This window comes from Hyaena hyaena, unplaced genomic scaffold (genome assembly GCF_003009895.1).
Source record: "Hyaena hyaena isolate Hyena2069 unplaced genomic scaffold, ASM300989v1 scaffold_576, whole genome shotgun sequence".
Taxonomy (NCBI): domain Eukaryota; kingdom Metazoa; phylum Chordata; class Mammalia; order Carnivora; family Hyaenidae; genus Hyaena; species Hyaena hyaena.
Genome location: NW_024081208.1, coordinates 347,425 through 375,154, shown reverse-complemented (window position 1 = coordinate 375,154; position 27,730 = coordinate 347,425). Strand labels below are relative to the sequence as shown.

The window sequence follows — 27,730 nt, the reverse complement described above, 5'->3', positions numbered from 1 at the left end:
AAATTAATTCCATTTTTTATCACTAAGTATCCTCAATAAGATTGGACTTGGCCTTTGAGCCTTTGGGTTAGCATGCTTAGTGAGATGGGCAGCTTAAAAGTAAGACAGCTTTACAAATGATGTTGCTAGAAGAAAGACCCAGCTGTAATAGGGAAAGGGATGAAAACTTCGCAGGTGCCAACGTCTTGTTGAAAAATAGTGATTTTTATCTCTGTAAAAATGGTAATGATGCTCTCCGGCCTTGCATCTGAGATAATAGCAAGCAAAATAGTGAAACGGAATGACCAGGGAAGGTACCTTTGACCTTTCTCTTTCTAATGACCTATCAACATTCTGGGAGGTCAAACTTATCTACAACTTTCTCTAAAATAATGGAAAATAAAAATAACTCAAGCCATATTTTATTTAGAGACAACAACAGTTTTTCATCTTTGCTTTATGTCATGTGGGATCAAGGTCAAAACTTTGTCAGAGTGTTTGTACAAAGACATTACCTAATAGGAAACTTCCTTAAATGCCTTAAAATCAGAATTTTCTGTGATTTTGCACCCTGCTATAAATGCTGGTGTTTCTGGCATCATTCTTTGTAATGTCATCTCACAATAACTGTCTTCCTGCTATCTATTTATGTTTCTATCACAAAAATTTAATATATTGTGGGGAGGGGAAAGGGTTCATGTGACCAAATTTAAAACCTCCGTACACTAGTAACCTGAGGATTACAGCAAGTGAGTCAGCAATCAACATGTAGGGAAAGCCTGCTTTACTCTATGTGTGCAAACTGTGGCAGGGGGTAGTTTAGGGGTAAGCTTTAGACCCAGTTAAAAAAGGAGGGGGAGGGCAAGAGGGAAAAAGGGGTACAGAGAGAGAGAGAGGAGAGAGAGATTTCGCCTGAGAGTAAAAGAGTTGAATGTAAATCTGAAATATGGCCAAACCACTCTCCATTATGGGGAATTGGAGAAAGGCACTGGGGAAAGGCAGAATAATGAGGCTAAAAAACAACAAAATGCATGTGGCATCTCTTCACACAGCTAAATATATATTGCCTTAATGGTGAAGAGTATGTTCTGGTCTGGAAACAAGAAGGTGTAGATTAGTATTACCTGGGTCTTATGTTAATGAGATCAAGGCGATGTGAAATTCCACATCACTCTCCTATTTTGCTTTTCTCTGTTTCATAGCCATAGATCCAGACTGTATCTACCAAACTTTAACCAGCTATCTTACCAAGGTAGATTGCTTTTCACAGTGGTGAAAGGGTGGGGATGGTTCCACGTGAATTCATCCCAAGCCCTGAGAAAACAAGTTGGAGTGCATGTTCTGATTGATAGTGCTGAGGTCAGCAGTATCTCCTTTTGTTAAATAAAGGGAGTCATAAAAATTATAAATTTACCCCCTTTAAACATACACTTTCTCCATGCAAACAGCAGCTGCTAAAAATATGCATTGCTATATGAGTGCAAGTCAAGGCACTTGTTGGTTGTGTCATTTAACTTCTAAGAATTGGTCAGTGTCTTAGTCTCTTAAAGTCTCATAGTCCAAAAATATATCTGAAACCCCCATAGAGCAAGGGTTAGTTATTGTTAGTTTCACATTCAGTAAAAAGGCCTTGTCAAACCCAGATTCCAGCCAAATTGACCTGTTTTTCCCTGTGCATAGACCATATTTTACTGCCTCTTTGCCTTTGAACACTGTTCCATCTGCCTGGGAAGGCCTCCACTATTGTCACCTATTTAGATCCTCAAGAACCCTCTCAAACACCCCTGATTTTATAAGTCAAAATCTATTTTTCCTTACTCTCAATTACCATTTTACCTCTATCTTTCTTTTAAAAAAGAAGTTTATTTATTTACTTTGACAGAGATGGAAAGAGAGAATCCCAAGCAGGCTCCACACTCAGGGCTCAATCCCACAAACTGTGAGATCATGGCCTGAGCTGAAATCAAGAATTGGATACTTAACTGACTGAGCCACCCAGGTGCCCCATATCTCTTTCTTTTTTATATCACACTTTCATTTGTGTGTGATGGAAGAAAAAAAAAAACATTAAGTTAGTGTTGTCAGTTTTCCCTTGCTCCCTGTCTTCTAAAGATAAAATTCTTTTTGGCTGCATGAGTCTTTCCAAATCCAGCAACTTCCATGGATATTTTTGGTATGCCAAATAAGTTCCTGAGCTTTAAGTACAGGACAGGTGTATTAGGCAGAAAAAGGCCAAAAATTACAAGGAAAAAATGCTACTTTAATTAAGTAATATTGGAAAGAGAAGCAAGAGCTTTTTACAAAGAAAAAGCAAGTTCTCCAACAAACAAAAGTCCAGGTCCAGGTGGCTTCACAGGCAAATTCTACCAAATATTTCAAGAAAATGAGAAAGTTAAGACTTATTCTCAAACTATTCCAAAATAGAAATGGAAGGAAAACTTCCAGACTCATTCTATGAGGCCAGCATTACCTTGATTCCCAAACCAAAGACCTCAGTAAAAAGAATTATAGGCCAATATCTTGATGAACATGGATGCAAAAATTCTCAATAAGATACTAGCAAATTGTATCCAACAGTACATTAAAAGAATTATTCACCACGATCAAGTAGGATTTATTCCTGGGCCTCAAGGGTGGTTCAATATTCTTAAATCAACATTATAGACCACATTCATAAAAGAAAGGATAAGAACCATATGATCCTTTCAATAGATGCAGAAAAAGCATCTGACAAAGTATAGCACCCATTCTTGATTAAAAAAAAAAAAAACTCAACAAAATAGGAATAATATCAGGGACTATTGCTCAACATCATATAAGCCATGAACAAAAAACCCACAGCTAATATCCTCAATGGGCAAAAACAGAGACTTTCCTCTATGGTCAGGAAAAAGACAGGGATGTCCACTCTCACCACTGGTATTTAACATAGTACCAAAAGTCCTAGCCTCAGTGATCAGACACCAAAAAGAAATAAAAGGCATCCAAATTGGCAATAAAGAAGGAAAACGTTCACTGTTCGCAGACCACATGATGCTCTATGTAGAAAACCTGAAAGACTGCACCAAAAATTGCTAAAACTGATACACAAATTCAGTAATGTGTCAGGATACAAAATCAACATACAAAAATCTTACATTTCCATACACCAATAATGAATCAGCAAAAAAGAAAAATCAAGGAACCAATCCCATCTACAACTGCACCAAAAATAATAACGTACCTAGGAATAAACCTAAACAAAGAGACAAAAGACCTGTACTCTGAGAAACCATAAAACAGTTATGAAAGAACTATAAAAGGACGTAAAAAAATGAAAAAATATTTCATGCTCATGGATTGGAAGAATAAATATGGTTAAAAATCTATAAACCTAAATCAATTCCCAAATTTAATGCAATCCATATCAAAATACAACCAGCATTTTTCACAGAGCTAGAACAAACAATCCTAAAATTTGTATAGAACAACAAAAGACCTTCAATAGCCAAAACAATCTTGAAAAAGAAAAGCAAATCTGGAAGCATCAGAATTCCGGACTTCCACCTATACTACAATGCAGTCATGATCAAGACTGTATGATACTGGTACAAAAAAAAGACACATAGATCAATGAAACAGAAGTGAAAACCCAGAAATGGATCCACAACTATATTTATCAATCATTCCTTGATAACGCAAGAAAGAATACACAATGGAAATAAAACAGTCACTTCAACAAATGTTGGGAAAACTGGACAGCAAATGCAGAAGAATGAAACTGGACCACTTTCTTACATCATACACAAAAATAATTTCAAAATGGGTGAAAGACCTAACTGTGAGACAGGAATCAATCAAAATCCTAAAGGAGAACACAGGGAGCAATCTCTGACCTCAGCCACAGCAAATTCTAACTAGACATGTCTCCAGAGTCAAAGGGGGGAAAAAGCAAAAATGAACTACTATCTTCATCGAGATAATAATCTCCTACACAGCAAAGGAAACAAACAAAAAAGCTAACAGGCAACCTACATAATGCGAGAAGATATTTGCAAATGACATATTGGATAAAGGGTTAGTTATATCCAAAATCTATAAATAACTTATCAAACTCAATACCCAAAAAATAAATAACCCAATTAAGAAATGGATGCAGACATGAGTAGACATTTTGGCAAGGAAAACATACAGATGGCTAAAGGACACATGAAAAGATGCTAACAGACACATGAAAAGATGCTAACAGATGCATGAAAATCAATATCACTGATTATTAGGGAAATACAAATCAAAACCACAATGAGATACCACCTTATAACTGTCAGAATGACTAAATTAACACAGGAAACAAGACATGTTGACAAGTATGTGGAGAAAGGGGAACTCTGTTACATTGTAGGTGGGAATGCAAACTAGTACAGCCACCCTGGAAAACAGTGTGGAGGTTCTTCAAAAAGTTAAAAATTGGGGTGCCTGGGTGGCTCAGTCAATTAAGCACCTAACTTTGGCTCAAGTCATGATCTCACAGCTCATGAGGTCAAACCTCATGTCAGGCTCTGCTGACAGCTCAGAGCCTGGAGCTTGCTTTGGATCCTGTGTCCCCTCTCTCTCTCTCTCTCTCTGCCCCTCCCCTGCCCATGTTCTCTCTCTCTCTCAAATAAATAAGCATTTAAAAAGCTAAAAATAGGGGTGCCTGGGTGGCTTAGTCGGTTAAGCGTCTGACTTTCGCTTAGGTCATGATCTCGCAGTTCGTGGGTTCAAGCCCTGCGTCGGGCTCTGTGCTGACTGCCAGCTTGGAGCCTGGTGCCTATTTCAGAGTCTGTATCTCCCTCTCTCTCTGACCCTCCCCTGCTCACGCTGTCTCTCTCTCTCTCTCCTAGAAATAAATAAAAATATTTTTAAAAAATTAAAAAATAAAAAGCTAAAAATAGAACTACCCTATGACCCAGCAATAGCACGACTAGGTATTTAACCAAAGGATACAAAAATACTGACTCAAAGGGGCACATGTACCCAATGTTTACAGCAGCATTTCCAACAATAGCCAAACTATGGAAAGAGCCCAATGTCCACTGATTGATGAATGGGTAAAGAAAATGTGGTATAAATATATATTAGAATATTACTCAGTCATCAAAAAGAATGAAATCTTGCCATTTGCAACATTATGGATGGAGCTACAGTGTATTATGCTAAGGAAAATAAGTCAGACAGAGAAAGAGAAATACAGTATAATGTCAGTCATATGTGGAATTTAAGAAACAAAACATGAACATAGGGGAATGGGAAAAAAAGAGAGGGAAGCAAACCATAAAAGTCTCTTTTTTTAAATTAAAAAATATATGAAAAATAAATGAGAATGAGAATACAACAATCCAAACCCTATGGGATGTGGTGAAAGCAGTCCTAAGAAAGTATATTGCACTCCAAGCTTATTTCAAGATATTAGAAAAAGTGCAAGTGCAAAATCTAACAGCGCACCTAAAGCAACTAGAGGGAGAGCAACAAAAGCACCCCAAACCCAGTAGAAGAAAAGAAATAATAAAAATCAGGGCAGAAATAAACAACATAGAAACCGAAGAAACAGTTCAAAAGATCAATGAAATCAAGAGATGGTTTTTTGAAAAAATAAACAAAATTGACAAACCTCTAGCCAGGCTTCTCAAAACGAAAAGAGAGAGCACCCAAATAGACAAAATCATGAATGAAAATGGACTTATTTCAACCAACCCCTCATAAATACTAGCAATTATCAGGGAATACTATGAAAAACTATATGCCAACAAACTGGACAACTTAGAAGAAATGGACAAATTCCTAAACACACACTCACTACCAAAATTCACATGGGAAGAGATAGAAAACCTGAACAGACCCATAACAAGTGAGGAAATCAAATCAGTTATCAAAAATCTCCCAACAAATAAGAGCCCTGGACCAGATGTCTTCCCTGGGGAATTCTACCAGACATTTAAAACAGATTTAATATCCATTCTTCTCAAACTATTCCAAAAAATAGAAATCGAAGGAAAACTTCCAGACTCATTTTATGAAGTCAGCATCACTTGGATTCCCAAGGCAGACAGAGACCCAGCAAAAAGGAGAACTACAGGCCAATATCCTTGATGGATACGGGTGCAAAAATCCTCAACAAGATACTTGCAAATCGAATTCAACAGCACATAAAAAGAATTGTCCACCAAGATCAAGTGGGATTCATTCCTGGGTTACAGAGCTGGTTCAATATTCGCAAATCAATCAATGTGATACATCACATTGACAAAAGAAAAGATAAAAATCATATGATCCTGTCAATAGATGCAGAAAAAGCTTTTGACAAAATAAAGCATCCTTCTTAATGAAGACCCTCGAGAAAGTCGGCATAGAAGGAACTTATTTAAACATCATCAAAGTCATATATGAGAAGCCCTCAGGTAACATCATCCTCAACGGGGAAAAATTGAGAGCTTTCCCTCTGAGATCAGGAACACGACAGGGATGTCCACTCTCATCACTGTTGTTTCACATAGTGCTGGAAGTCCTAGCATCAGCTATCAGACAACAAAAGGAAATCAAAGGCATCAGAATTGGCAAAGAGGAAGTCAAACTTTCACTCTTCGCAGATGACATGATACTGTACATCGAAAACCCGACAGACTCCACCAGAAGCCTACTAGAACTGATCCAAGAATTCAGCCAAGTTGCAGGGTACAAAATCAACGTACAGAAATCGGTTGCATTTTTATACACCAACAATGAAGCAACAGAGAGAGAAATCAACAAACTGATCCCATTCACAATTCCACGAAAAAAACATAAAATACCTAGGAATAAACCTAATCAAGGATATAAGAGATCTGTAGGATGAAAACTAGAAAACTGATGAAGGAAATTGAAGAAGACATAAAGAAATGGAAAACATTCCATGCTCATGGATCGGAAGAATAAATATTGTTAAAATGTCATTACTACCCTAAGCAATCTACACATTCAATGCAATCCCAATCAAAATTACACCAGCATTCTTCTCAAAACTAGAACAAACTATCTTAAAACTTGTATGGAACCACAAAAGACCCTGAATAGCAAAGTAATATTGAAGAAGAAAACCAAAACGGGAGGCATTACCATCCCAGACTTTAGCCTCTACTACAAAGCTGTCATCATCAAGGCAGTATGGTATTGGCACAAAAACAGACACATAGACAAATGGAATAGAATTGAGAACTCAGAGTTGGACCCATAGGTATATAGCCAACTAATCTTTGACAAAGCAGGAAAGAGTATCCAATGGAAAAAAAGACAGCCTCTTTAACAGATGGTGCTGGGAGACCTGGACAGTAACATGCAGAAGAATGAAACTAGATCATTTTCTCACACCATACACAAAAAGAAACTCAACATGGATAAAGGACCTGAACGTAAGACAGGAAATCAACAAAATCCTAGAGGAGAAAGCAGGAAGCATCCTTCTTGACCTCCACCGCAGCAATTTCTTACTTGACACATCCCCAAAAGCAAAAGAATCAAGAGCAAAAATAAACTATTGGGACCTCATCAAGATTAAAAGCTTCTGCACGGCAAAGAAAACAATCCATAAAACTAATAGGCAACCAATGTAATGGGAAAAGATAGTTGCAAATGACATATCAGATAAAAGGTTAGTATCCAAAATCTATAAGGAACTCACCAAACTCCACACCCGAGAAACAAACAACCCAGTGAAGAAATGGGCAGAAGATATGAACAGACACTTCTCCAAAGAGGACATCCAGATGGCCAACCGACACATGAAACGATGCTCAGCATTCCCTCCTCATCGGGGAAATACAAATCAAAATCACACTGAGATACCACCTCACGCCAGTCAGAGTGGCTAAAATGAGCAAATCAGAGGACTCTAGATGCTGGCGAGGATGTGGAGAAATGTGCACCCTCCTACACTGTTGGTGGGAATGTTAACTGGTGCAGCCCCTCTGGAAACAGTGTGGAGGTTCCTCAAAAAATTAACAATAGAACTCCCCTATGACCTAGCAATAGCACTGCTAGGAATTTACCCAAGGGATATAGGAATGTTGATGCATAGGAGCACATGTACCCAAATGTTCACAGCAGCACTCTCAACAATAGCCAAAACATGGAAAGAGCCTAAGTTTCCATCAACTGAGAAATGGATCAAGAAGATATGGTTTATCTGTACAATGGAACACTACATGGGACCCTCCTAGACTGTTGGTGGGAATGTAAACTGGTGCAGCCCCTCTGGAAAACAGTGTGGAGGTTCCTCAAAAAATTAACAATAGAACTCCCCCAGGGCCCAGCAATAGCACTGCTAGGAATTTACCCAAGGGATACAGGAATGCTGATGCATAGGGGCACATGTACCCCAATGTTCATAGCAGCACTCTCCACAATAGCTAAAACATGGAAAGAGCCTAAGTGTCCATCAACAGATGAATGGATCAAGAAGATGTGGTTTATCTATACCATGGAATACTACATGGCAATGAGAAACAATGAAATCTGGCCATGTGTAGCAACATGGATGGACCTTGAGGGTGTTATGCTGAGCGAAATAAGTCAGGCAGAGAAGGACAAATAGCATATGTTTGCACGTATAGGAGGATTAGGAGGAACTTAACGGAGGACTGTGGGGGAGAAGAAGGGGGAAATAGTGGGGGAGAGGGAGAGAGACAAACCATGAGAGACTCTTGAATGCTGAGAACAAACTGAGGACTGATGGGTGTGGGGGGGAAGGGGTGAGATGGGCATGGAGGATGGCACTTGTGGGGATGAGCACTGAATGGTATATGGAAAGCAACTTGACAATAAACTATTTGTAAAAAAAAAAAAAGTCTCTTTTTTAAGTTTATTTATTTAGGGAAAGAAAAAGAGAGAGAGAGAGAGAGGAGTACTGGGGTGGGGCAGAGAGAGAGAGAGAGAGAGAGGGAAAGTCCAAGCAGGATCTGCACTGTCAGCACAGAGTCCAATGCAGGGCTCTAACTCATGAACTATGAGATCATGACTGACTGAGCTTAACTGATGAGCCACCCAGGCACCCCAAGAGACTCTTAACCACAGAGAACAAATGGAGGGTTGCTGGAATGGAGGTGGGTTAGTGATAAGCCAAATGGATAATGGGTATTTAGGAGGGTACTTGTGATGAGCACTGGGTGTTATATGTAAGTGATGAATCACTAAGTTCTACTCCTGAAACCAATATTACACTATATGTTAACTACCTAGAATTTACATAAAAAATTAAACAAACAAAAATAAAGGATAAAACAAGTGATAGAAGATGGTAAAGGAAAAAAAAAAAGTGGGAAAACCTTCAGAGGATACTTTCCAGAGTGAATTTTTTAGTTGATAATGAGCAGTGATTAGAGAGTTTTCTGGGCAGCTATAGTATGTATAAGATACTGAGCATGAAAGCAACATGAAAAACTGATTTTAAATGTTGCTGGGCACTACAAATTGGTTTCCCCTTGATGTTTTTCAAAGGACTACAGTAAATACTTAAAGATTAAAACTTTTAAAATTGTTTACTTGCTGGACTATTTCCTAGGATACAATTATATGATGAAGCACATAAATCTTGTCTTATATTTGAGATTTAGTGTTTGATTATAATTTGTATACATGTCCTAATTCCTGTTTTAATCTGTTGGAATGCAGGAGGCCTGCCATTCACTTTTGCCTTTTTTGGTACCTTTCAAAGAGAAGATGCTCAATAAATATTTGTTTAAGGACTAATAGATACCTAAGACGTGAAATGATAACAGCTAAAAAGTATCCCTGTTATTAAAAAACAAAATAAAACTGTAGTTAGGAAAGAATGTGTTCTTATTTTTCTACCAGTATGCAATACTCTACTTTAGGATGAATGGAAAGGACCAGTTTTATGCAATATGTTTGTAAAAAAACAAACAAACAAACAACAACCAAAAAAAAAAAAAAACCCTGCATTCAGGACACATAATTATATTCATTCTAGTACTTTGTCATATACTGATGTATATGCTTCTTTAACTTATTCATCATGAATCTTCTATATTAGAATTTCGGGAGCCAGAGTAAACAGACAAAAAGAAAGTAAGCTAAGAACATACCTCCATCAAAGATCTTCCAACTCTTACTTTTTGGTAGAATATAACTGGGATGCCTGGGTGGCTCAGTCAATTAAATGTCTAACTCTTGGTTTCAGTTCAGATCATGATCTCACTATTCATGGGATCGAGCCCCGTGTTGGGCTCCACACTGACAGCATGGATCCTGCTTGGGATTCTCTCTCTCCCTCTCTCTTTGCCCCCTCCTGATTGCTTTCACTCTCTTTCTCCTCTCTCTCTCTCTCAAAATAAATAAAAATACAGAAAACTTTTAAGCATGTCTACATAATACTTGTAAATTGATAAATGATCACAAGGGTTTCAAACTCTTTAAGACAAGTAGTCTGGAAATTTCTGCTTTAACTTGATCCTCACTTATCATGAACTAAGCAGCTTTATTTCACTGTCCTCTGCTGTCCATCTTTCATCAATAGACTCTCATTCTCATCACCAAATTATATTTTACACTATGGAATCTCAAAATAGAATCACAGAACTTAATACAGGCAGGAATTAAACATATCTCATTTGTTGTAATATACAGATACTGACACCTATAAAGAACAGTAAAAAAGGGTAATAAAAGAAAATACAGTAAAAAAATCTAATTATGTGTATGAGCTACACAGACATGGGTCCAAGTCTCAACTCTACTATTTAATAGCCATGTATCACTGGGCAAGTTCTTTAACCTCTATGAATATCAATTTTATATTCTTCAATAACATGACCTACCTCATAGTGTTACTGAGGATTATCACAGTTTTTGCCATATAATAAGGGGTGAAAATCAGAGCTAGTAGTAATAGTGGTATCAGTAGTAAAAATAGAAATAAGAAATAATGTGTTGAGCACTTACTCAATGTCAGCTTTGGTGCTAAATGCTTGTCAACATTCCCTGAGGTAGACACTATTATCCTTGCTCTTCTTCAAGTACTCTCTCTCTCAGTTAAAAGTACCATGACTCACTCAGTTGCTTAAGTCAGAAACATAAGAGACATCCTTTATTCAACTATTTCTCTCATTTCTCACATCCAGTGCATCAGTATGTCCTGTCAGCTCACCTTTCAATACATATCTTTTTTTTTTTTTAATCTGAGAGAGACTGAGAGAGAGAGAGAGAGAGAGACAGCGTGAGCAGGGGAGGGTCAGAGAGAGAGGGAGACACAGAATCTGAAGCAGGCTCCAGGCTCTAAGCTCTCAACACAGAGCCCGATGTGGGGCTCGAACCCACAAACTGTGGGATCATGACCTGAGCCGAAGTCGGACGCTTAACCAACTGAGCCACCCAGGTGCCCCTTAATACATATCTTTGATCTATTCACTTCTCCCCATCTCCTTAGCTACCTCCCCAATCCAAGCTTACCATTGTGTATCTCCCCTCAAATGATATAATTGCTTCCCAACTCGGTCTCCTTGCTTGTCTCCCTACAATCCCATCTTATCGGAGCAGTCAGAGTGATCTTTTAAAAATGGAAATATGATCATCTTATTCCCCAGATTAAAACAAACAGACAAAATATAACACTTTCCCTTTGCCTTTGACTACTAATAAAAACTTATTCTGGCCCACAATATGCAACAGGATCTGACCTCTGTCTGCCTCTCCAGCCTCATCCAATATAATTTCCCCTCAACTCACTGTGATCCACCCAGACTGGCCTTTTTTAGTTTCCTTGAATATAACTAGCCTGTTCCTATTTCATGACCTTTGCACTTGCTGTTCACTCTGACTGGCACACTATTCCCATAGATCTTCACAAGGTTGGTTCCTTCCTGCCATGTACGTCTCAGCTTTAAGTCTCTTTCTCTGGGAGGCCCTTGTTGACCACGCAACTAAAAATGGCCTTCCAGTCACTCTTGTAACATGACCTTTTGTTATTCTCATCATAAGTATTACCCAACATAGTCTTGTGAATGTATGTGTATGCATCCCACACTCTAGAAGACAAGTTCCAGGAGAGTAAGAATTAAAAAAAATATTATTAAGTAATCTCTATGCCCAACATGAGACTTGAACTCATGACCCAGAGATCAAGAGTTGCATGTTCCACCAACCAAGCCAGCCAGACACCCCAAAAGAGAGTAGGAACTTTAATCTGTCTTGTTCAGTGCTATTTGCCAAACACCTAATGCAAGTGTTCAAAATTTTAAGTTGAGTAAACAAATTTTCATCTTCCAGGTGAGGAAAACAAGGCACAGGTCATATAGCTAAAATATACCATTACTCCCTAGGTTAATGTTAGAGTCAAAACCTAGTAGTTCAGAATTTGTAAGTTGTGAGTCCACTGGTTGAATATGAATAGGGTTTCTTGGGAGGGAAGCCTAGAAAATTTTAAAATTTAGGAAATTGCATATAAAAATTCAGATTTGAGGATTTTTTTCAAAAAATCAGATGATCCGGCAATATTTGGCTTATATTTCTATATGGTAACAATAATTTGGATATCAGATGGCTGCCTGACTTTAACTGAGACATATCTCATTCATTCATTCATTCATTCGTTCATTCAATAATCATTTGTTGAGCATTTATAATGTGCCATACACTGTTCTAGGCCCTTGTGCTATATAAGGGAGCAAAGAAGACAAAGATCTCTGTCCTTAAGGAGCTTACATCCTAGCATAAGGAGACATAAAATTAACAGAAAATATGATAGGTAAATACACACACACACACACACACACACACACACACACACACATATATATATAAAGTTGATAATTGCTATGGAAAGAGAAAAATCAGAGCAAGGTGAAAAATATCGGGAGTACAGAGGATGAGAACTAAGTGAAAGAGAATCTTAAGATCATATATAAATAACATAGTCAAGTAAGATGCATTGATGGGGTTAAAATAGAAGAAAATGTACAATTGAAGGAAATGAGGAAGTTAGTCATTTAGCTCTAGGAGAATAAAGTATTCCAGACAGAGGTAACAGTCCGTGCAAAGACCCTGCAGCTGGCGGCTACCTCAGGGTCTGAGAGTCACCTGTTTGAGAAACAGTAAGGTTAGAGCACCTTGTAAGCCCTAAAAACGTCTTAGATTTAATTCCAAATTAAATGGTATACCATTGGATGGTCCTAGGTAAAACACAAACATATGTGACTACTGGTATTAAGAACAGATTGAAGAGAGTCATTTGGAAAAGCAGCGAAACCAATTAGAAGTTATTGAAACAACAGAAGTAAGAGATGGTGGCTTGAACCAGAATGGTAGCAGTGGTATGGAAGGTACAGTCTACGTAATACCCAAAATTTCAGGTAGTTAAGACCCTGTAGAATAATCTATTGACCAATAGGACATGGGAGCTGAGAAGGTAATTCTCTATTTCTCCTCCTGGATCAACTATCATGAAATAACCTTCTTTTACCCCTGCCTCCCTTCCCTTTCCCTTCACTCCTATGTCGCTAATACACAATAGCTTTTGCCTCAGGTTTTATTTTCTAGGAATCCATGGTAAGACAGGAGGAAGATCAGAAGTTCAGTTTGGGACATGCTGGTCTTTAAATCAAGTGGATAGGCTGAAAATTCTACTGGATAAAAAAAATCTGTATTTTATACCATATGATTTCACTCATATGTGGAATTTAGGAAACAAAACAGAAGAACAAATGGGAAGGGGAAAAAAAGAGAGACAGAAACAACCCTTAAGAAACCAATAGAGAACAAACTGAGGGTTGATGGAGGGAGGTGTACAGGGGATGAGCTAAATGGGTGATGGGAATTAAGGAGGGTACTTGTTGGGATGAGCTCTGGGTGTTATATGTAAGTGATGAATTACTAAATTCTACTCTTGGAACCAATATTATACTATGTGTTCACTAACTAGAATTTAAATAAAAAATTGAAAAAAAAACAAAACAGAACAAACAAAAAGATTCTGTAGTTTAGGAGAGAGATCTGGACTAGAAGATATATGTGTCGGAGTTATCAGTGTATAGATGGTAGATAAAACTGTAAGATTGTATAAACAAATCATGGAGGGAGTAAGTAAGGATAGAGATGGAAAAAACAGGACCAAGCATCAGGGCCCTCTAACATTAAGAGGTCAGGGGGACTATGAAGAACCAGTAAAGGAACTTAAGAAAGGTTAATTGACAGAGTAGAGGGAAAGCTAGAATAGTGTGATTCTCTGGAAGTCAGGTTAAAGAACATATATAAAAATTAAGGGGGTGATCAATTGTGCCAAATGCACTGATTAAGTAAAAGTAGGAGTGAAATTGACCTGACCATTGAATTTAGCATCATTGGGGTCACTGGAGACTTTGATAAAAGAAATTTTGGTGCAGTAGTGAAAACAATTCTAATTGGAATGGGTTTAGCCGAGAATCTGTGGAGAGGAGCTCAAGATCCTAAGTGCAGATGGCAGGGTTTTGTTTTGTTTTGTTTAGTTTTGTTTTGTTTTGTTTTTAAAGTAGTTTTTTTTTTTTTTTTTTTACAAATAGTTTATTGCCAAGTTGGTTTCCATATAACACCCAGTGCTCATCCCCACAAGTGCCCTCCTTGTTTTGTTGCAAATGGAAGCAAGGAGATGGGCAGTGTCTTGAGGCAAAGTGGAGTTTAGACTTTTTTAGATGGCATAAATATTGGCCTATGTGTATGCTGATGGAAATGATCTAGTAGAAATACAAAATTCCATGATACAGGAGAGAGGTGGGAGGAATGCTTAGGTGATTTCCTTGAGTAGGCAAATAAGGATTGAATTTAGCATAGAAGTGAAGTGTTTGACCTTACATAGCAGCAAAGCCAGTCCATCAATGATAATAGACTTAAAGGCAGAGCATGCAGGTACAGATGTCAGTCAGTGGGTGAATATAGTGGAAGTTCTCTCTTAATTGCTTCAGTGTTTTGTTTTGTTTTGTTCTGTTTTGTTTTTTTTCCAGTAAAATGGGAACCAAGGGGAGATGTTTGATGAGTGCAATGTAAAATACTCATCTAGGAGGATGAGAGGCTGAATAGACTAGGAATACATAGTAAAACTGCTTGGCAGTATTAATGGTCCTTTTGAGGCTTATGACAATGAATTTGAAGTGAGACCAGGCAATGTTATATATCTCTCTTCAGTCAAGTTCAGCTACAAGGATATAGGTACAAGCAAACAGAGAGTTGACTTAAAGAGTGCTGTGTTTTCACAAGTGAGTAAGATGAAGGGATAAAGTGTCAAAGAAATCAAGAGGGTATATATGGGAGTGATTATAATGACTGATTATGAAACTTAAATATGCTAGGTGGGAAGAGAGCAAAGGAGAGTGAAAAAAGGATTGTAGGATCGTGGAGTTGCACCTCTGGGGAAGGGTCAATAGATTATTGGAAATGGGGTACAGAAATAGCGAGCTAGAGATAGTGGCAAGACTAAAAATATGAAAATGAGATTACTGAGGAGATTGATATAGTCTTCAACACTCTAAAATGTTTCAGATGGCCTGCCACAATCATTATATTTTCTACCTTCTTGGCCCCTGAAGAGATTTTGAATGTGCAACTCATGTAACAAATTAAAACCTTGATAGGAGCAAAATAATATCTACATCTATATCATCTATATCTATGAATACCAGAAGTCTAGCTCATTGATGACTATTTGATATCAATTATTATTTTATGATTATCAAGTATAACCCATTAATTCTTACAAAACACATAATCTGTTAACCTACTATACTGTAAACATCTGCTCCCCTCCAATAAACAAACTGAATGGAATTAAAATTACATAGGTAATGAACAACAAAATGGCTTGTATTTCTGAGTATTACATAGCTAATATACAGCAGTATGGTTATATTTATAAATAGTACAGCATATCTAACTTTTAATGAGATGAAAGTAAATTACAATTGCCACTACTTTACTATTTATGTTAACTATAATTTTATAAACAAGATTATCAACTTTTAGAGGTTGAAATATCAAACATTAATTAAATATTAACCTTTTCATGTTATATATGTATTCCTTTATGCATACTAGCTACAAAAAATGTTAAACCAGGGACTCCCACTTATATCTAAAAACAGGAAGAAAAGATAACTAATTGTATCACACGTTAGCCTATGCAGACTGGAGAAGGCATCAGCATGTTCTGAAGACCTTTTTTTTTTTTTTCATTTTTTTCTTTTATAATTTATTGTCAAGTTGGTTTCCATATAACACCCAGTGCTCATCCCAACAAGTGTCCTCCTTCATGCCCATCACCCCTTTTCCCCTCTCCCTCACCCCCATCAACCCTCAGTTTGTTCTCAGTCTTTAATGGTCTCTTATGGTTTGCATCCCTCCCTCTCCTTAACTATTTTTCCCCTTCCCCTCCCCTATGGTCCTCTGTTAAGGTTCTCCTATTCCACTTATAAGTGAAAACATATGGTATCTGTCCTTCTCTGCCTGACTTATTTCACTCAGCATAACACCCTCGAGTTCCATCCACATTGCTAAAAAATGGCCAGATTTCATTCTTTCTCATTGCCATGTAGTATTCCATTGTATAGATAAACCACATCTTCAACTTCCACTCGTCAGCTAATGGATATTTAGGCTGTTTCCATGATTTGGCTATTGTTGAAAGTGCTGCTATGAACATTTGGGTACATGTGCCCTTATGCATCAGCACTCCTGTATCCCTTGGGTAAATTCCTAGCAGTGCTATTGCTGGGTCATAGGGGAGTTCTAGTGTTAATTTTTTGAGGAACCTCCAAACTGCTTTCCAGAGTGGCTTTACCAGTTTACATTACCACCAACAGTGTAGGAGGGTGCCCGTTTCTCCACATCCTCACCACCTGCTGTACAATCTTGATCTTTTCTGAGTTCAATTTATTCTGTAAGTTCCAGATTCTCATTTTTCCTACAAGAGACTATTTACTCTCCTGGAAATTGGTACCTGAGCAAGCTACCTGTTGACACTTAATTTTTCAAGGATCAATACTTAAGTTGGGATTGAATTATAAGAAAAGCTCACTGTCCTTGATAATCTCTTGGTAACCATGACGGGGAGTAAGGTAGGAAGGAGAAAGGTGTTGAAACATATTTCTTAGTGTCTTAGGTAGATTAGGACAATTACTTTCCTTTCAAAAGACACAAGTTTCTTTGCAACACAGTATAAGGTGAATCCCACTGAATATGCTCAATGAACATTCATTGACTAAAATATAAACCTTGTTTACTATATACTACATAGGCACTTATAGGTCAGGATCATTTAGAGGTCATTAAAATCAGACAAAATTAGGGGCGCCTGGGTGGCTTAGTCGGTTAAGCGTCCGACTTTCGCTTAGGTCGTGATCTCACGGTTCGTGGGTTCGAGCCCCGCATCGGGCTCTGCTGACTGCCGGCTCAGAGCCTGGAGCCTGTTTCAGTCTGTGACTCCCTCTCTCTCTGACCCTCCCCTGCTCACGCTGTCTCTCTCTCTCTCCTAGAAATAAATAAAACATTAAAAAAAAATCAGACAAAATTAATGCATATTTGTTATCTTTTTTTTTAATATGAAACCCTTCAAACATACTCAAAAAAAATAACAATATAGTGAACCCTCATATACTCTTTGTACAGATTCAATAATTAGCAACATGCTACATTCCTTGTTTCAAATATCTCTACCCCCTCAAATTTTTGATAATGTTGCTTTGTTGGAGTAATAATCACAAATGTGATGAATAGGAATGCAAATGTCATGTGTCAGGGCTGGATAAATGCACTAAGGAACCCTTAAGAAAGAGTTTATGAGACATTCAGATTTTGGGAACCTCATTCATTTGAATGATTACTAAAGAGCAAAAATGGTTGGATTATGTTCCCAATTAAGAAGGGTGTTCTTGTTCTATTTACTTTGTTGGAGAGGTAAATGGTCATAGTTGTTTTTGAACCTATAACTGGTTCACTGCACTTGGCCATTGTTATCCCCAAACACTCAGGGTCCTACAGATGTTTGATAATATTTAATCACTCTTTTCACTACCTGTGAATTAAATACAGGATTATATAAATATATCTGTCTTCATCAATAGCTTAAGTCATCCCTTGTTCCAAGCTGTTGGGAAAGTGATATGTGGGATTTTGTCAAATAAGAATACTCTCATCACTTTTATCTTAGGAAAGTGCCTCTGCTGAAAACATTCAGGTGGGAAGCAGGGAAGACAGTAATTCTTAGACTGGCACTACGTCTCAAAATATGACTCACTTCTCCATTATTTCTCTATTATTATAACCCTTAATTAAAATGCTGAGATTATTCACCTAATTTCTCTTGAGACTGGCCAAATTAAAAACACAAAACTGAGTAATTGGCTACAGAAAGATCACAAACAGTAAAGTTTTCTTTCTATGATTCAAATAGGTGGAGAATATCACTAAATATTTTATATCTGCATTTTTAAACACACTGAAATTAATAGACTAATTTTTAATGAGGTCAATAATGCACAGAAAAAATTGTCGTCCATAATTACATTAAAGTGGTATCAAATTGGGGATTTTAGATGAATACAGACATTGTCAAATTCAGAGCCTTTTTCACTACACGTGTTACTCTCTTGGCAATGACATAAAATCACCTATATGGACTGAATTTCTCAGTTGGCACATATTTAGAGTCAGTGGCCAGTATCACATCTGAAAAGCATATTTATTAAACAGCCAAATGCTAGCTACATCACTTGTGTCATTCTGGAAGAGACTTCTCTATCTCTAAGTTCACAAAGACTGTTCCTTCCTTTAGAACATTGGGTGCCAAACTCTTCTTTTTCCATACTAAGGTACATGGGAGGTATAATATTCAAAAGATTCACCCACTCCATCAGTCCCAATCACTCCCTAAGATCTACTGCATGAATAAAAGAGGTCAGGATTTATGCTTGAATCTAAGCCTCTGCTCAGTGGGATATCATCCTTTTCTCTCCTCCGATCTACATGTGAGTTGAGAACCACTGACTTAGATGATATCAACAATATATACAAACTTAATCAGATGTATACTTGAAAGAGGGAGCATCTACAGGACAGGATTTCAGGGACACTGGGAGATTCCACTTGTGAATGAAATACTACAAGGTATTGTTTAAAAGCAAATAGGCTTTCAACTGAGAAGACCAAGAAACAATCACACCCCAGTAGCAAAGAGCATACTTATATGAAAATTTGTAATGCCATTCTCCATTAAAAGGAATCAAGGTCCCTCAGAAAAGTGGCTGATTGTAAGACTAGGACTAGAAACATACAAGATAATCTTGGAGCATCTTATAATTCTGAAATATAAAGAAATGTGTGCATGCACAAGCACGTGCGCACGCGCGCATGCACACACACACACACACACACAGTGATGAGGTTATATCAAAGGAATAGATATACCAACTGAAAGAACTCCCAATGAACAAAGGTAGAAGATTTTGAGCCAGAAAATAAAGTAGTATTGGATTATTACCCAATGTATAACATAAATATTCAGGAGTCCATACTGATATAAATAAATGGGAGTAAAGAGACAAATAATCACAGGTAATTTTATGTAGCTACATTGCCCTAGATGAGGTAGAGCATAACTCCCTACTCCTTAATTATGCACTATGAATAACCACTTTCTTCCAAAGGAGAGAGTATAAAAAACGAGAGGAAAAAAGCAACTTTACAGTGGAGAAAGACAACAACCTCAAGCCAAGTGATTAAGGTCAATATCAAAAGTGATAAGGCTCTATACAAATTTTAGAATTATTTGTTCTAGCTATGTGAAAAATGCTGGTGGCATTTTGATAGGAATTGCATTAAATGTGTATATTGCTATGAGTAGTATAGACATTTTAACAATATTTTTTCTTCCAATACATGAGCATGGAATGTTTACCCATTTCTTTCTGTCATCTTCTATTCCTTTCCTAAACATTCTATAGTTTTCAGAGTATAGGTGTCTTACCTCTTTGGTTAGGTTTATTCCTAGGTATCTTATGGTTTTTGGTGAAATTGTAAATGGGATTAATTCCTTGATTTTTCTTTCTTTTGCTTCATTATTGGTGTATAGAGATGCAACAGATTTCTATATGTTGATTTTGTATCCTGCGACTTTACTGAATTTGTGTATCATTTCTAGCTTTTTTTTTTTTTTTTTTTTTTTGGTATAGTCTTTCAGGTTTTCTACATAGAGTATAATGTGGTCTGTGAATAGTTAAAGTTTTCCTTCTTCCTTACCAATTTGGATACCTTTTATTTCTTTCTGTTGTCTGATTGCTGAGGCTAAGATTTCCAGTATTATGCTAACAGAGATGAGAATAGAAATCCCTGTCGTGTTCTTGACTGTAGAGGATAGCTCTCAGATTTTCCCCATTGAAGATATTAGCTGTGTGTCTTTTGCATATGGTCTTTATGATGGTGATGTATGTTCCCTCTATCCCTACTTTGTTGAGGGTTTTTATCAATACTACATAGCCAAAGCAACACTTAAAAAAGAAAATCAAAGCTGGAGACATCACAATTCCAGACATGAGCTATATTATACATAGCTAAAGTCATCAAGATAGAATAGGGGTACTGGCACAAAAACAGACACATATATCAATAGAAAAGAACAGAGAACCCAGAAATAGATCCACAACTATACTGTCAACTAATCATCAGCAAAGCAGGAAAGAATATCCAAAGGAAAAAAGATAGTTTTCAACAAATGATGTTGGGAAACCTGGACAGCAACATGCAGAAAATGAAACTGGATTATTTTCTCATACCATACACAAAAATAAATTCAAAATGGATGCAAGACCTAAATGTGAGACAAGAAACTATCAAAATCCTAGAGTAAAACACCTCTTTGATAATGGATAAGGCAAAAAACCTCTTTGATAATGGATAAAGGACCTGAACATGAGACAGCAAACCATCAAAACCCTAGAGGAGAAAGCAGGAAGCAATCTCCTTGATCTCAAATGCAGCAATTCCTTACTCGACACATCCCCAAAGGCAAGGGAATCAAGGGAAAAAATAAACTACTGGGACATTATCAAGATAAAAAGCTTCTGCACGGCAAAGGAAACAATCAACAAAACTAATAGGCAGCTGACAGAATGGGAAAAGATAGTTGCAAATGACATATCAGATAAAGGGTTAGTATCCAAAATCTATAAGGAACTCATCAAACTCCACACCCAAAAAAACAAACAATCCAGTGAAGAAATGGGCAGAAAACATGAACAGACACTTCTCCAAAGAGGACATCCAGATGGCCAACAGACACATGAAACATTGCTCAGTGTCCCTCATCACCAGGGAAATACAAATGTAAACCACACTGAGATACCACCTCACACTGGTCAGCATGGCTAAAATGAGCAAATCAGAGGACTCTAGATGCTGGCGAGGATGTGGAGAAACGGCACCCTCCTACACTGTTGGTGGGAATGTAAACTGGTGCAGCCCCTCTAGAAAACAGTGTGGAGATTCCTCAAAAAATTAACAATAGAACTCCTACAATGAAATATTACTCACTCGACAAAAAGAATGAAATCTTCCCATTTGTAACAATGTAGATGGAGCTAGAGTGCATTATGCTAAGTGAATTAAGTCAGTCAGAGAAAGACAAATTCCATATGATTTCACTCATATCTGGAATTGAGGAAACAAAACAGATAAAGCTAGGAGAAGGAAGGGGAAAAAAGAGAGGGAGGGAAACCGTAAGAGACTCTAAAGTATAGAGAACAAACCGAGGGTTTGCTGGAGTGAAGGTGGGAGGGGTATAGGCTAAATGGGTGATGGGTATTAAGGAGGGCACTTGTGATGAGCATTGAGTGCTATATGTAAGTGACATATCATTAAGTTCTACTAAAACCAATATTGCACTGTATGCTATTTAACTAAAATTTAAATAAAAACTTGAAACAAACAATTTAAAAACGAAACAAAAGCAATAAGGTATACTGATACATTTTACCCTTGATATGATGTAATGAGTATATTTTATGTCTGTGGGCTTCCTCAAAAAACAAACAAACATTACCCCAGTCTAACTATGAAATAAATATCAGATAAATCCCAACTGAGGGACATTCTACAAAATATCTGAACAGTACTCATCAAACTGTCAAGGTCATAAGAATTAAGGAAATCCGAAAAAGCACCACAGCCAAAAGGAAGTTAAGAAGACCTAACAACTAACTGTAACATGGTATCCCAGAGGGGATCCTGGAATAGAAAAAAAGACATTAAGGAAAATCTGAGAAACTCTGAATAAGTATGGACTTTAATTAATAACAATATACCACTGTTGGTTCGTTAATTGTAACAAATATAACATAGTCATGTAAGATGTTAATAATAGGGGAAAACCATGCAGGGCACACAGGAACTTACTGTTTGTCTTTGCAATAATTCTGTAAATTTAAAAATGTTCTAAAATCTGTAAGTTTATTTAAAAGCAAATGGAGGGGTCTTTTACTACAGCACATTTTATAGGGATAAAAATCTGGAAACAAAATACATGTACATAAATAGGAAAATGATTGACTAAATTGTGGCATCATAGACTATTAAACAACACAGAATATTACATACTTAAAAGGATGAGTGAGCTCTCTATCAATTGACTTGGAAAGATTTCCACTCTGTATTTTTACTAAGAAAAGAAAATGCAGAGAAATATAAAACTCTTATTTTGTAAAACAATGAGGAGAAAATCTCCATATATATGTTTTTCTACTTCAAAGAATAGGGGCAAGGTATGCAAGGATACACACTGGATTAGTAACATTGCTCAGAGTAGGAGAATAGGGTTAGAGGAAAGGGGTAGCAAGTCTGGGCATATAAGCAGAGCAGGGAAAGTAAGCAATAATTAAGTTGATAATTCATTATCAGTATATAACTTCTATATAGTGAACTGTTTTGCAAATAAAAATGTAAATTTGTGGGAAAAAAGACAAGCAAATGGATCAAAAGGAGGAAAAGACATCTATTTTAGATTGGCAGGATTTATTGAGGGTGGGGGATGAAGAGGAGGTAAGCAAGAAAAGAGTAACAATACTCAAAGAATATAGTATCAGTCACTGAGGCTGAGTTACCATCCTTTTCTCATTTTTACCAAGAGCTGCCCAAGTAGTTAAAATATTGATTATCACTAAGGATTTGATGATAATGATTGCTATTTCTTCCAATATCCTGGAGTTTTTGTCCACCACAAACAAAAAGTAAACTTACCACTTACTTCCCCAACACTCCCCCCTCAAAACACATACGTACAAAAGTGATGCCTAGAGCACCAAGAAGATTATTTATACACCACCTTGTTCCCTTGGCCTTTTGAACAATGAGGTCTCACCAGGGGTTTCAGAGTGCTTTTAATGAAGAGGTGACATAGCTTTGGCATCAAAAGTCCACAGGATGCAAAAATAGGAAGGGTCTGCATCTCCAAGAAGTTGAAATCAAATAATAGAGTGTAGGTCCCTGGTGTGCAAGATCAGAGACTCCCAAAATGGCAGAATTGAAAAGCGGTTTAAAGGTCATCTCAGCTATCTACTTCAATACCTAATGCAGTCCCTATCTGAGATTCTACATCCTAGATCCTCGCACTAGGGCAGAAGGGGAAGGAAGGACATATCGTAGAATCCCTAAGGATAAAAGAGATTGATTTTCACTATAAACCCCTTGCAAGAATGAATAGTATCTGTTATATATTCCCTGTATAGCACCTAAGAACTCAGGATGACCATGTATTTACAGGGTTCCATGTTGAACATTTAGATACAGTGGACATTGCAAATCATGTGAAAATTTTTAATAGTAGCTTATTTGCTAAGAGATATCCTAGTAGCATCTGAAGCTATTTTCCATCAACAAAAAAAGTAGAGAACTTGCCCTAAATGATACTTTAGGCCATTTTCATGGTCAGATATTAAGAACATTGAGCCAAATTGCCCTATGAAAAAACAAATTTTAGTAGAAGACCCAATGGTAGGGGGGGAGTTAGGAAATGAATCACCAACTTTTCTAAATTCTATGGGCATGCACAGTAAATGGAAGTCCCATTTTATGAAAACTTGATAAGAATTTGTTGTGTAATCCCAATAAATAATTAGAATTGAACTTACTGAAGCTACACTGCAACCTTTCAAGAATATATTCACTGTATAACATGAGCAACACCTCCACACACCCCAAGCCCAATCAAAAGACTACTAGCTATGGTACTGAGCAATATTTTCACACAGCACTCACCTTAAAACACAAGTGTAGAATCCACTGTCTTGTGCCTCAGCTGAATGAAACCATATTGAATCTTCTTCTTTGCTCATCCTGACCTCTGAAAAGATGATGGGCTCCTCCAAATCACCTTTGTTTTTGTACCACATAAGCCTGAGCCCAGTGCTCTGGGCCATGCTATAGTTGGTGCGAATATAACTGTAGAAAAGGGCACATTTCACCCGTACTGGTTCACCTGCCAAAGCCATGTATGTCTTGAGATCCACTGACCAGTCAATGCAGCCATCCACTGAAAGAAAACCAGATTGGGCATGAAATGCAGTGAGTGTTGTTAATGCTAATTATAAAAGCAACAATTATTGCCAACATGTACTGAGGACTTACTGTGATCCAGGCTTTACAGAATTTTCATATCAAATTCTTTACATAGATTACCTCATTAAATCTTCCCAATGATCCTTTAAGATATATAAGTATCCTCCTTAGACCTGGGAAGACAGGATCCCTGGTCTATCCCTGTGTCTCTGGGGAATTCCCAGTCCTCTACAGTAAACCTCTGCTTGCAGTTAACTGGATCCTCCAAGGAGTTTCAGCACTGGCGCTTATGTGGCTGTCCTGGGGTCCCACTGGAAGGTCCCAATTCTGGCAGAATGGCCTGGCAAATGGATTAATCCTGTTAGTCGTGTGGTATTTGCTTCACAGGATTGTGAAAGACTGGACTACTAGGATGACACACACATGTTGATTTTAGGTGACTTAAATTGTTTGGACAGGAGCCCCACAAAAGAAATACTTCCAGTGGACCCTTGTACAGCCTAGGAGCAGCCCTGGGATTCACATTTTTATGATTGTATTTTACAAAAAAAAGAAAACAGACTTAGACAAGTTTAGTGATTTTCCTAAGGTCACCTGGCTAATAAGTGATAGAAAACCAGTCTCTGATTCTACAGACTGTGTTCTTTACCTCTACCCTATAGTTCCTCTGCCTATAATTGTGACAGGAATGACTGTGTTATTTATTTGCCTTTGAGAAAAGTTGGAAGCAATAGGCACCTAAAGTGATTATTTGCCATTATCTATATGTCAGTTTTCCATGGTATGACCTATTAATAGCAGATATTTAATCACAGTTTGATTTCTTTTTATACCCTAAGGCCTCCCTCACCGTTTAGCCGGTATTTGCTCATGGGAATACATTATATTAATGTCAGCTTTAATCAAAAATATTAGGGTGGGTGAATCTCCCGTTAAAGAAAGACATATATAGTAAATTCCCTCTTTTCCAAAATGGCTGGAAATGAGACACTGGCTAATTTAATATGCTAGTCAACACAATTAGCATAGATATTCTACCTCCAATTACTTAATTTCAAAGAATTTCATCAAATTATGCTACCTTTATATTACTTGATTACCCTTTACAAAATAATCCTCTAATAAAATGTATAAACACTGTCATTTTAAAATTATATGTTTCACTTATAATCTTATAAACTGATCTGCTTCCTTTTTTTAGAAATTGAGAACCCTGTACCCAAGCGTGTTTATCTTTTAACTTCAGTTGACAGGAAGCTCAGGGATAAGTGCAATACTCAAGTGCAATAACTAACTATCTTACCTTCAGATTTTACTTTCTCTATACAAGGGTTCTTTTTTTTTAATGTTTATTTAATTTTGAGAGAGAAAGAGAGACAGAGCCCAAGCGAGGGAGGGGCAGAGAGATAGGGAGACGGAGAACCTAAAGCAGGCTCCTGGCTCTAAGCTGTCAGCACAGAGCGCAATGTGGGGCTTGAACTCACAAATCATGAGATCATGACCTGAGCCAAAGCCGGATGATTAACTGACTGAGCCACTCAAGCATCCCCTCTTTATACACGGGTTCGTGACCTGGGGTTCAAGGATACCCAAGGTGGGTACCTGGATAGACTTCAAGGTTTTTGTGCCTATTTGCATAGTTATACTCTTCTGGGAAGATGTTCCATAGCTCTTTAAGAGATTTTTGAAGGGGTCTACAGCCTAAGAAAGTTTCTGGCCTCTGTGGATTCTAGAATCTCTTTCTGACTTCATTTTCCACTGCTCTGCTATATATGGGTTTTTATTATAAACTGCCTCAAATCCTCTTCTGTATGAGAAATATTCATTAGAAATAGATTAATAATCAAATAAATACTTCATTCTAAATTTATACTGAAGGGCATTTGAACTTTCTTTGAGGATTCAGAAACCACCATATTCACCACTATGGATTTTGGTGACCATTGTGCACTGTTGAAGGCAAGGAGTAACAATCGGATTAGACTAAATATGTACTGATGACAAGCTATTTCTTGAAGGGGGGGGCTTTTTTAACTCACTCCCTGATATTGGTTGTTTACCTGTCATGTATCAGTCTCATAACTATGAATAATACAGAAGAGAAACATGAAGGGGCAAGATGGTGGAGAAGTCTGGAGTTCTGTATCTCCCAGCTGCATCTCTCAAACAAAGAAGGGCTGAAGCCAAAAGACTCTGAACTGCAAGAGGCTGGGAGGAAAAGAAATGGAGTCCACTAAAAAGACAGCCTCATAGGTGCGTGATTGTGAACTGGGGAAGACAAAAATGGGCCGGCCCAGGGTACAGAAACATGGAGGGGAGGGAGCCCCCTCTGAGGAGAGACAAAAAGAAGATAACAAGTGGCTGAGAAATCTTAAAAAGGTCCCTGTAAGGGAGAAAAAAGCATGACCTGGGACAGAGAGGGATCATATCATCCCATCTCTAGCTGCAGGGATTTCAGAGAGAGATCTTCTCTCTAGCTGCAGAGGATTCTTTGGGCCAGTTACCAGGAGATCACAGTCACAGTCAGATTCAGGAGGAGCTGGTCCCATACTGGATTCCCCAGTAGGAAGTGCCCAGGCTTGAGGGATTACACTGAGGGCGGTATTATTAATGCAAACAGAGTAAGATCTGGAAATAAGCCTGGGGGCGGGACATAAAACATGGACCACCTTGGCTGTGCCCCCGGCACAGTGAGATTGGACTGAAAACAGTGTTTTGCAATGCCATGTTCGAGAGGGCACTGGGGGGGGTGCTATTTTTCTCCCCACAACCACCAAGGTATGGCCCTAGGGAGGTATAATGAAGGCCAAACCCACCTACACCAAACCACGCCCATCTGCACTGCATAGCTGCTTGGTTACCCGAGCCTGGATACTGAAAAGGCCCCTCTCCTTGATGAACACAGATGCAACAATCCTCAACAAGAAACTAGCAAATCTAATTCAACAGCATATAAAAAGATCCATCAAAATCAAGAAGGATTCATTCCTAGATTACAGGGCTGGTTCGATATTGGCAAATCAATCAATGTGATACATCACATCAACAAATGAAAAGATAAAAACCATATGATCCTGTCAATAGATGCAGAAAAAGCATTTGACAAAATACAGCATCCTTTCTTAATAAAGGCCTTTGAGAAAGTCAGGTTAGAAGGAACATATTAAAACATCATAAAAGC

At 37.6% G+C, this 27,730-nt stretch overlaps 1 protein-coding gene across 1 annotated transcript in view; it reads right to left on the bottom strand.

The window, feature by feature from the left end:
* IL1RAPL2 (interleukin 1 receptor accessory protein like 2) overlaps positions 1 to 27,098 on the bottom strand; it is a 637,686-nt gene extending 610,588 nt beyond the window's left edge. Inside the window, exons 1-3 of the mRNA XM_039256555.1 lie at positions 27,054 to 27,098; positions 26,139 to 26,220; positions 24,250 to 24,523 (exon numbers count right to left, since the gene is read on the bottom strand). Coding sequence (XP_039112486.1) covers positions 24,250 to 24,523; positions 26,139 to 26,220; positions 27,054 to 27,098 — 401 coding nt within the window. The remainder of the gene's footprint in view (positions 1 to 24,249; positions 24,524 to 26,138; positions 26,221 to 27,053) is intronic.
* Between the last annotated feature and the right edge of the window lie 632 nt (positions 27,099 to 27,730).